This window comes from Macrotis lagotis, chromosome 7 (assembly GCF_037893015.1).
Source record: "Macrotis lagotis isolate mMagLag1 chromosome 7, bilby.v1.9.chrom.fasta, whole genome shotgun sequence".
NCBI lineage: Eukaryota > Metazoa > Chordata > Mammalia > Peramelemorphia > Peramelidae > Macrotis > Macrotis lagotis.
In genome coordinates this window covers 153432469-153444488 of record NC_133664.1, presented here as the reverse complement: position 1 = coordinate 153444488, position 12020 = coordinate 153432469, and the positions used below count along the sequence as shown (strand labels likewise).

At 37.2% G+C, this 12020-nt stretch overlaps 1 protein-coding gene across 1 annotated transcript in view; it reads left to right on the top strand.

The window, feature by feature from the left end:
* CDHR3 (cadherin related family member 3) overlaps nucleotides 1-12020 on the top strand; it is a 105076-nt gene that overhangs the window by 71110 nt on the left and 21946 nt on the right. The window contains exons 9-13 of the mRNA XM_074195162.1: nucleotides 1099-1267; nucleotides 2968-3070; nucleotides 3216-3314; nucleotides 7582-7808; nucleotides 10402-10573. Coding sequence (XP_074051263.1) covers nucleotides 1099-1267; nucleotides 2968-3070; nucleotides 3216-3314; nucleotides 7582-7808; nucleotides 10402-10573 — 770 coding nt within the window. The remainder of the gene's footprint in view (nucleotides 1-1098; nucleotides 1268-2967; nucleotides 3071-3215; nucleotides 3315-7581; nucleotides 7809-10401; nucleotides 10574-12020) is intronic.

Genomic DNA, 12020 nt, shown 5'->3' with positions numbered 1-12020 from the left:
AAAGGACCAACTCTTTAACAACTCAAAATTCAAATCAAATGCTTGTCCTTCATTTTTGAAGAGACATCAGGGAGGTGATGCCATGATAAGCACATGAATTGGATTTAATTGAGGTTGTGCTATGCTAAGTGACCAACCTTACTTCCCCTCCAGAGCCATCTGGGTCCAATACAGTTATGACTACAATTTAGAAAAATAATTAATCTAAAACCTTGTACAAAACCTGATTCAAAAAGAACACTTCTGATAACACATTCTCTGATGTCAAAGTTTTTGAAACACATCATCCCCATCCAAGACAACTTGATATAATAAATTAGGGAATATAATAAATTAGAGAATCTAGGTTTGAATCTGCTTGCTTCTTCCTGTTTGACATTAGACAGGTCACTTATCCTCTCTGGATCTCAGTTTTCTCATGTGTAAAATGCTGGAGTCGGACTAGATCCAAGGATCTCATGAAGCCATATCACCCCAATGATAAATAGTGGCACTACAAATCTCCCCAATAGGCAAGAACTCTGATGTCTGATGTGCCCCCTAAAGTTTCCTCTACCTCAACAACCCCCAATTCCTTAGCATGGTACCTAGCACAGAGAATGGTTAACGTTTTCTCTCCTATCTCATTTTTCTTCCCCACCTTTCCCCTTACCTCTATCCCTCCCCACTCCCTTCTATCTCTTTCCCCTTCCTTTTCTTCTTCCCTTCTCCTTTCCCTTTCTCCTTCCCTTTTCCCTTCCCTTCTCTATAGCTCAGAAAATTAAATTACTTTTAAATCTTGTACAAACCTTGCATAAATCTTTTCCCTTCCTTTCCCTTTCTTTTTCTCTTCCCTTCCCTTTTTTTCTTCCCTTCCTTTTCCCCTTCCTTTTCTTTTCCCTTCCCTTTTTCCTTCTTTTCCTTTCCCTTCTCCCTTCCCTTCCCTTCCCCATATTTATCCAATAATCTCTTGGACCCGAAGTATATAATGCTTCTTAATAAATGCCTGTTAAATAGAAACAAATTGAAGTTGAAGTACCCCACAAATGGCTTAATGATAGGCACTTAGTGGCCATTTGTCAACTGGGAAAAACATTGAACCAGATCTTTTTTCAACAGCGTCTCTGTACCTGAACAAACCAAGAAAATGCTGCTTCTGGATCTGGTGAAATATTGCTTTGATAATGATGCTGAAGCACCAAACAACCAATTCAGATTCACTGATCTATTTGGAGTAGGAAGCAATGGAAAATTTTTTCAGGAATCAGAGGGCTCAGGGAAGATTTTGGTAAGCTAATGGTCTGTGTCTTTAAAGGGGAATCTTGGGAATGTTGCTATAGATGGTAGGGTATGTTGACTACCCTCAGGAAAGATATATGAGCTAATCCCTGAAGCAAGAAAATATGGTTGATATAACTCATTTTGAAAGACTTCTGACATTTCCTAATTGTTTTATATAGGTTATGTATGTTGCATGTAATAACATGCAACAATGCTGAGATTCTAAGGACCTGTATGATATCCTAGTTTTTAGGTTTGTGACTCTATAGTCATAATAACATGCAGTAGGTTTAAGTGCTTCCATTTTTTCAAAAGCCTTGACCTGAAGCATAGAAGTATGAAGGGAGAACATATTTTAAAAGTGCTAAAAGGTGATCTCAGAGGTCATCTAAATCAACTTCCTCATTTTACAAGTGAAGAAACCAAGGGTCAGAGACTTTGCCCATAGTCACATGGATGGTGAGTAGAAGAGTCAGAACTGAACTTTGGTCTTCTGACTTCAAATCCAGGGTTTTTTTCTCTGCTCCATACTTTTCCCTAATGGTACAAGATTCTAGTGTATTTTAATAACATGAACATATTAAGAAGTGGAAACTCAATTGAAAACAATGGAAAGATAAAGTATGGGCATTCCCACTCTTCATCTAATGAACAGACAAAGCCAAAGGGAATAAGGAGAACTAGAAACAATATTAGCAATGACTGTAAAAAAGTGAGTGAGAAAAAAACCTAAACATAAAATGCTGTTTTATTGTGGGGATCAAGTTTGGCCTAGAAGAAGAGAAGAGAAAACGTGTATACCTCTACTCATTAAAATGGTGGAGTCTATGGATCAGGAATATTTAAAATATTATCTGACTCAGTTAATTTGTTAGTTAGTTTTGCTTAACTGCTTCTCCTTCCCCTCCACCCTTTTTGTACTTTGTTAAAAGGGATGGCTCTTTGGGAAGGCATGAGGTTGAGATGCATTTGGAAATGAAGATTATGTAGAAATAATATATGTGTCCAAAAAATTTATTTATTGAAAGCTTGAGTGATTGAGAGTTTGGGATGGGGGAAAGAACTGAATCATTTTTTTTAAATTTTATTGAGTCTTGCATAACTATCCAACCCTAAAACTGAATGAGAGCCTGGAAAGGAAATAGGAAGTGTTGGGAGTGGGGGAGGTAAGGAGGAGGAGATAAAGAAAAGTAAAGAGGGACAAAAGTAAAAGAAGTGGGAGGGAATTTTACATTGGGAGATCAAGTCTCTAATGGAAAGAAATGACATATTCCAAAGAGGGAAATATTAAATTCAGAGGCAGGGAATCCTGTGTTCAAAATCTACTTTTTTGTGAAGTACCATGGACAAGTCACTAATCCCTCTCAGTCTCAGTTTCCTCATCTGCAAACAGAGATGATATCTATAGTAGCTATCTCACAAGGTTGCTATAAGATTCATATGAGATGATGTATGTAGGGTGTCCTAAAAGCTTAATAGCTTAAAATAGTACTAAAACTTTTGGAGCATCCTGTACATAAGACATTTTGTAAACTTGAAAATACTATAAATATAATTTGGAAGAGGTCTCTTTGTCTTCTTCCCCATCCCCCATTGTTCCACCCTCAGCAATTTAATTTTTTCAGAAGAAGGATAATGTGACTAATATTATTTACAGTGTGTGAATTTCTCCCAGTATGACCTAAAATCTGTTGACTTTTCATCTAGGTGATGGGGGATCTGGATTATGAAGATTCAAATAATCTAGCAGCTGGGAATAAATATGCTTTAATGACCCAGGTACAGGACATTGCATCTCCTTACTATAAAAGTAAGTGTGCTCTTGACTTCTTACCTAGCAGAAATTCTGCCATTAGAGCCAAAATAAGCAAGTTATTTTGACACACAGTTGTACAAAAGAAATGTCAGAAGAGAATTTTCAGATTTCAGAATATTCTCTCTGCTCCTTTTTTCAGGTACCATCTACATTTATATCCAAACAATTCCAGAAAATGAACATCTTCTAAAGTTTGACCATCCATCCTATTTATTTAAAGTTTCAGAAATGCAATCAGGTAGGTAAAGCAGATAGGTAATAAAATGATGGCAGTTAGGTGGCAAAGTGAATAGAGTGCTGGGCTGAGGACCAGGAAGACATCTTCTGAGTTCAAATCTGTCCTCAGACATTTACTAGCTGGGTGACCCTGGGCAAGTCACTTAACCCCATCTGCCTCAGTTTCCTTATCTGTAGAATGAGCTGGAAAAGGAAATGGCAGATTATTTCAGTATCTTTGCCAAGAAGACCCTCAATGGGGTCATAAAGAGTTGGACACAACTGAGTAACAACAATAAAAATAAAGTGCTAGTGATATTGATAGAAATCTAGAGCTAAAGGATATATTCTTCTGGGGATCGGGGAAGGGACCAAGCACTTACTATGTGTTGGGCTTTACAAATTTATCTTATTGGGAATCACAGCTCTAGAATTGGGGTAAACCTTAGAAGCCATCTAGTGAATTTTACAGAGGAATAAAATTCCCTAGAGCCTAAAAGACTTGCCCAAGGTCACAATTAAAAAGCATTAGAGATGGGATTAGTACCAAGATCTTCTCAGTACAGAGTTAATGCTCTTTCTAAGAGAGTACAAACTACTAAGTACATAGGTCTCATTTTGCACTTACAGTTGGGAAATACCTGTTGTATCTCTTAGTTTCAAAAGTTGATATAGATGCTCAGGTGTCATTTACTGAAGAAAATTTAGTTTGACTCACCTGTTCTTTTACTAAAAAAACATGAGATTCCATTTTGTACCTATTTGCCTTTTTTGCATCCCAAGCTCTCCTGTCATCTACACTGTCTACTCCTCTTGGATTTTTACCTGGCTCCTCTTTTTAAAAAAGAAAAAGGGTCTCCTTTCAAAACTTTCCTCTAAAACAAAAAACAAAAAAAAAACCCTTTTCCTCTAATATAGATTAAAATTAGACTATAACCTCCTTGAAGGCAGGGACTATCTTTACTTTTGTCTTTGTATTCCTAGCATTTTTTACATAGTAAGCATTTAATAAAAGCATTTTCATTCATTCCTTCATTCATAAGGAAACTTCTCTTCCTTCATGTTCATCTTTTTTGAAGTTTCTCAAATTATCTACTTAGCAACAATCTGATTTATATGATCTCTCCCATTTTAAGAATGAACTCTCCCATTAGTGTTCTGGTTGATTTCTCCCTGACTCTCCCAATTTAAAAGTTAATTAGATATATATTTATTTTTTGACAACTTTAATCTTAGTCACAAGATCAGCTCTTTCCTTAGGTTTCTAATGTCTCCACTTTGAACCTCAAATAACACATTCCTAAAAAAAACCATTAACTTACAACATAGTGCCTCTTCACTTCATTTTCTCTCCCTATTGGCTTTCTTTCTCTGATATTCATCTTACAAAAAGAAAGGAGGGGTGGCTAGGTGATGAGTGGATAGAGCATGGAGTCAGGAGTACCTGAGTTCAAATCCAGCCTCATACACTAGCTGTGTGGCCTTGGGCAAGCCACTTAAACCCATTTGCCTTGCAAAAAAAAACAAAAAGAAAAAAACAAAAAGAAAGAAAACCAAAATGTTTCCCAATCCTTATGCTTTGGTTTCAGGGAGTCAGTAGGGCTTGTGTCTATATTTTTTTTTTATAAATTTTATTTTATGCAGTTTAGAAATGGAAGGAAGACACTGCGACATGCTGTTTTCTGGTCAGTCCCTTTTATCCTCCTCCAGATAATTTGTCTGACCTTCCATTTGTATTATTTACATCTTGTATAGATGATTGTTTCCATATTGTCTCCAGCATTAGACAGTAAGCTCCTTCAGGGCAGGGATGATGTGTTTGCATTTAACAGTGTCTGGCACCTAGGAGGCACTTACAGGTTTGTCAATTGACTCAGTGATTGACTTGGGTGTGTTTTGTGAAGGTTGTTTTAAAAAGATTATCATAATAAATGAATAATAAAATGTGAGAGCTTTTAAAAAGAAACTATAAGGGCAACTAGTTGGTACAGTAGATACAGGCCCTGGAGTCAGGAGAACCTAAGTAATCCAGTTTACTACCTGTGTGACAACCCCAATTGCCCCCCACACACAAAACAAAAGTTAAAAATTACAACCAAAAGAATGCAGTGCATAGAATATTAGACAGAGTAGTCCCTGCCATTTACTAGCCAGGTAATTCTGGATAGGGGCACCTAGATGGTGCTGTGGATAAAATTCTGGTCCTGAAGTCAGAAACCATCATCTTCTTAAATTCAAATCTGATCTAAGACATTTAGTAACTGTGTGACCCTGGGCAAGTCACTTAACCTATTTAACTTAGTTTTCTCATCTGTAAAATGACCTGGAGAAGGAAATGGCAAACTGCTCTAGTATCTTTGCCAAGAAAACCCCAAATGGAGTTTTAAAGAGTTAGACATGACTGACATGGTTTAACAACAACAAAAGCTCTGGGCAAATCACTTTTATCTCAATGAGATTCAGTTTCTTCATCCATGTCATATAGATGTGAATACTTCCATATGATAGAAAATGGCTGATCTTTGTGTGACATGGCATGGATATATAGATATCTTTTCAGAGATCATCTGCCCTACTGCCCTACTTTAAAGGAGACTGGGATTTCTGCTTTTACAGGGAGTAAAAAGAAAAATGTGACTAAATGATCAGTCCTTCACTCTTCTCTCTCCAAGAGAAAATTAGGCTCAAATTGTGTCTGTCTACCACATATCCAATATTTGTAGTACAGGAGTATGATTCTTTTAGAGGTCAGGATAAACACTAGTTTCTCTGTGTAACACTTAACTTACCCTTAGCCAACTAGGGAGTTAACTACCTACCTCTTCATGATGGTCCCACACAAAACAGTCTTGAATATCAAGCAAACACATTTATCTAAGCAAAGAGTAAGCAGAAAATGGGGGAAGTTATACAGATTAGTTCAGAGGAAAGAAGATCATGAGTTCTTTGACTAGACGTAAAATAAAATCTGAGTTTAACCAAAGAGAGAATAATCTAACAGGAAAATCCGTTCTTAACTTCTCTCTTCACTTATATCAGCCTCTAGTATGACATGTACAGAGAATCAAGGGATATGTCAAGGGCTAATTTCCCACTATCTGTGTCTCCAGAGAGATCTCCCATCTAACATTCAAAAGTTTGTTTTCTGCCTGTTTCCTTCCCTAAATGCTTAAACTGCAGCCCTAGTTTAGAGGTCTCTCAGCCAATCAGAAACCAAATTCTCCCTTCTGTGATAGAGTATCTCAAACTAGTCCTTAAGGGAATTGCCCCAGGCCTGGGAAGGATTGAGGTTACATTGTGATGTAGTGAAGTTTGTATTTTATAGTGTAGTAGATAGAATATCAAGCAGAATCAAAAGACTGGAATTCAAGTTCCAGAGGTTTCATTCCTCCTCTGGGCCAAAACTTTTTTTTGCCATTCCTTAAAAAAAAAAATCATTCAAGGTAAACTTGAAACCAGTAAACTATACACCATAAATACAAAGTGAGGTGAAGAGAAAAAGTATAAGTGAAGAGCAAAAGTCACTGAAGAAACTGGCAGAAATTCCTTTGAGGTCAATAAATGGTAGAGAAAAGAATTAGTACTCTAGTACACCATTTTTTTTTTTTTTGCAAGGCAATGAGGTGAAGTGACTTGCTTAAGGTCCCAAAACTAGGTAATTATTAAGTGTCTGAGACCAAATTTGAACTCAGGTCCTTCTGACTCCAGGGCTGGTGCTCTATCCATGTGCTACCTAACTGCCCCATATCAATGGATCTTAAAAGGATGACCATTTTAACCATTTTTATGTTGTGCCAAGTTTGCAAAGTAATTTAGATATATTGTATCATTTGAGCCTTGTGACAAGTCGAGATTATAGAATCATATTCATTTTGCCAATGGGAAAGTTGAGGAGCAACGCTGGCACTTTCCAAAGTCAGGATATAAAGTCAAGTAGAACTGTGGACCTGGTGACAGGAGGACCTGGTTTTAAATCCAGACTCAGACACTGCGCCTGGGCAAGTTGCTTAGCTTCTGTTTGCCTTAATCCACTGGGGAAGGAAATGACAAAACCCCTCCAGTATCTTTACTAAGAAACCCTTCTGGATAGTATAGTCCACAGGGTCATGAAGAGTCAGATATGGCAATATCTGAACAATGTACCAATTCTATCCTTCTAGTCACTGTTATAATAGTATTTCCCAATTATGGTTGAAGACACTCCTTTTCCAACAAATGTTCCTTCCCTCTGCCCTCCCTTCCGAAAAAAAAAAAAGAAGTGCTCATCTGAAATGCTTTATTACTTTCAGTTCAATCACGCATTGGGCAAGTTCATGCAAGAGATGAAGACTACCCACAAAGTGACATCTCATATTCTATACTCACTGGAGGCGCCACCGTCCAGTACATGAGTCTATTTTGGATTAACTCTAAAACAGGAGTGATCCAGCTCGTGACCAAGGCTGACTTTGAATCAGATCCTCAGCACATCCTTACGATCCAGGCTGCTAACAGAGAGGAGAGCAGCACAGTTACTGTGAGTAATGGCCCCTACCTGTTGAGTTTTCCTTAAGCTTTTCAAAGATCATGAACTGAAATAAGGTAGGGGCAGAATCTCTGAGCTCAGCAAGAAGTCAGGCTAATGACTAAATATAACATGTAGCTCTTGGATTGGCTAAAGTTCTGAGGAATCAATACATTTCCCATAACATTGCAATGTTTCCAGAGAATGAGAATAGCCAGAAGCAAGCATCCCAAGTCACATGATAGAAATAGAAAAAATTAAAGTCTGTATGCCCAAGGACACATCTTGAGTCCAAATAAGAGCTAGGATCAGTGGGCCAATTGCCTATTTCCCAAGCTACTGCTTTTATACATGAATAAATTCTACATTCCCATGCATAGCAAGTCTGGCTGCATTTCCAAAGTGCTGTGAAACCAAGTGACAGGTGTAGTCACCCACCTATGATGCAGTCACTAGACATTTTTTTACCTAGGGGAAAAAACAGCTGAATGAATCAAGTGGGAAAGTATTATGGATATAATTGTTGCAAGAGGAGACAGACTGCTCTTTCCCACTTTGGGGGGGGGGATTGGACCCAGAAAAGAGATATCTCAAGGAGAGGAATTTAGAGGGTTGAGAGTGGGGAGATGTATCTGTGTTGCTTTGCAGCTCAGGTGATAGCACTCTGGGATGGTGGCCATACCACATGGGCAAAGGGAACAGCAGAAAACAGGTGAACTAGGAATTGGTGAAAAACCTGAGAAAGGAGGATATCCTTTCAGGGATGCAGTGCAACCCTTCTCTCTCTCTCTCTCTAACCCTTGTCAATTCAATTCAATCCAATCCAGTCAACATTTATTAAGTTCGTACTAGGGTATTATCATCATCATAATGCTATGTCTTGGGATACAATTAATAAAAAACAAAGACAGTTCTTGCTCTCAAGGAGTTTATAATCTAAGGGGGAAGACAACATACAAAAGGAAGCAGAAAAGCAGTGGGGGATGGGGTGAGGATGGAAGGCACCATTGGGTAGCTGGTGAAGAAGGAAGTGAAAGCAGACGGGTAGCAGGAGCAAAGTGGGGTAATTAGCTGAGAGTTCAGTTTCTCACCTTTATAAAGGAAGGCATTGGGAGGAGTTTAGTATTCAATCCTCCAGTCAGAGGGAGATGAGGCTGAGGGAGATGGTGTTAATCAAGGATTGAGTTAGCAGCATGGTAGATAGTTTAAAATGATGCTCATATCCTGGGAGGGATATCTTGTTCTATGGAGCTGAAATCAGAAGGACAGCAGGTGCAGAATGGAGTGTGAACCCTGGGACAAGACCCTTTTTGTTCTTTGATAACTCCAGTTCTGCCATCAGCAATGCACAGTTTTACAACTCTCACCATTATTATTTAGATATTCAGCAGGCTATATCCTATTTGGAGGCATGTCTGGAAAAAAGGGCAGCCACTGGATCAGTAATTAGGTGACCATAATGGGATGACCACTTAAAGGGAACCATTTCTCTACCTATTCTATCAGCAAACTCAGAAAAGTGTTAAAGAAACATAAACTGAACTAATGACGAGTCTGGTCAAGTGGAGAGAACATTTGGTAAGAAGTCAAGAAACTGAATTCCTTTTTTCAGTTTTCTTCCTAATTTTCTTGGGATTTTGAACAATATGAAATTCTCCATCCTAACCTCTCTACTACTAAGCAGATATTAAAATGATAATTAAAGCAACAAAGTTCAGTCCCAAAAACAACCTGTTTTGAATCAATGAATTTCAAGGTTTTCCCATGAAACAAAGGGCTCAGAATTGGTGCCTTAGCAGAAGATAGTATTAAATCAGAGACTAAATGGGAATTGTGTAGAGTTCTCCAAAAAACAATAGATTCCTGATTCCTGAGTAAGCTAAAAATTTTTTTCAATCCTAAATTCAGAAATGAATTGAAATGTCTATGTTCCAAAGTTTGACTAAATTTTCCCATGTTTCAAAAATGGATATAGGTACTAGTGGGTCAATGTGGAAATTGAACTGAATGACCAGCCAGGTAATATTTCAATTTACCAGCCTTAGAAGAAAACAATGAAAGAAATCAGACTATGGTCACTCTCAGAGGATGCCTAGCTTGGTTGGTTAGAATTTCAAAGTAATGAAATCATAGTGGACCAGTTGTGTCCAATCTGCTATGAACATAGATTATGTCCCTAACTCAGGCTTCTCATTGGTTACGTCCAGCCCTAGGGGAAAAAAAGTGATATGGGCAATTTGCAATCATTCCTGGGAAAACAATCTGGCATCATTTTTTATATCTAGAATTTTTAAATAGCATTATGAGGTTTGCAAAGTAGTATTTTTTTGCTAGTAGCATCATTTTATTTTCACAACAATCTTGTAAAGTATATCTTATTATTATGTCCATTTTATAGATGAAAAGACTCAGGATGACAGACATTAAATAGCTTGTCCAAGATAAGACAGCTAGTGAGTGTCTGAGGTAGAATTTGAGTTCAGTGTACTACCTTGCTGTTTCATATATTTATATTAAAAAAGTCTAATTATGATGTCAGAGAAAAGCAGTTCTGTGGAGGAGACTAGAAATCTTCATCTAACTGATGATCTTGTCCCTTCTCTAGGTGACTGTGGACATTATTGATAAAAATGATGAAAAACCAATATGTGAACCAAATTTCTATTTCCTGACAATTCCTGTGGATCTAAGAATTGGCACAAACATTCAGAATTTCAAACTAATGTGTATTGACAAAGATTCCAGTCCCAGATCTTTCCGCTACTTCATTGGTCAAGGTATACTGCTTGACTCAGAATCATAGAATCTCGTTCAGGATCTCATAGGTCATCTAATTCCACCCAAATAAGTATTGACTCCACAATGTACACAACAGTAGTCTTTGTCTGCTTGAAACCCTCTCCTTCAGGAATACACTTTCTTCAGAAGTTTCCCATTTCATTTTGGAACTGATCTAATGGATAGGAAGTGTTTCCCTGCATTAAGACTATGTTTGTATCTCTGTAACTTATATACTTTATGTTCTTAATTCTGTTCTCTGGGATTGAAAAGAGCAAATTGGATCCTTTTTCTATATGATAGTTCTTAAAATATTACAAGACAGCTATATACCCTCATTAGGCATTTGTCTTCTCCTGGCTAGACTTATTCATTTTCATCATATAGGCTTTAAATGGCAAAAATCAAAGTCCTTCCCCATTTTAGTTGGCTCCTCTATATATCTTCCTATATATCCTATTTATAATCAAGCATAATAGTCTGACAAGGACAGCATAAAGTAGTAGTGTCATCTTCCTGCTCCTGGATACCAAGTCTTTCTCAGTGTAGACAAGCATCACATTAATTTAGATGCCATGTTGATTAATCATGTATCCTACTGAAATCCCCAGATCCATTTCAGATGAATTGCTGACTTGTCATGATTCTCTGATTGTGTACTTTCATCATTTTTTTTGACCCAAAATATAATACCTTACATTTATCCCTATTAAATTTCATATTTTCCTATCCTGCATGATCTCCAAATATTTTGAAATTTGTTGCTGGTATCTAGTGAGTTAACTATTCTTTCTACTTTTGTGCCATCTGCAAATCTTAACTGAATTAGAATATAATTAATATATGGTTTTATACAAATAAGCTTATGCCCTGTTTGCCTCAGTTTCTCATCTGTAAAATGAGCTGGCTAAGGAAATAGCAAACCATTCCAGTATCTTTGCCAAAAAACAAACCCAAATGGTGTCATGAAGAGTTGAAGAAGAAGAAAGAAGAAGGAGGAGGAGGAGGAGGAGGAGGAGAAGGAGAAGAAGAGGGAAGAGAAAAAAATTGGTGGCACAGTAGATAGAGTGCTAGCCTAGAATTAGAAAGACCTGAATTCAAATCTGATCTCAAATATTTGCTAGCTGTGATACTATGGGCAAGTCACATAACCTCAGTTTGGTTCACTTTTCTCAGCTATAAAATAGGCATAATAATAGCATCTACCTTGAAGGATTAACAGTAAAAACACTTAACACAATGTTGAGCACATATTAAGAGCTCTATAAATATGTTCCTTCTCCTTCCCTTGTATAATAAATTCATATATTTACATATACACTTAGTTGTATACAAATGAGCATATATATGTATATACTCCATATATTTTTATTAATATGTATATATACATTAGTATATATCTAATATATGATTTCTTATGGTCTGAAAACTATGCTCCCCAAAGCA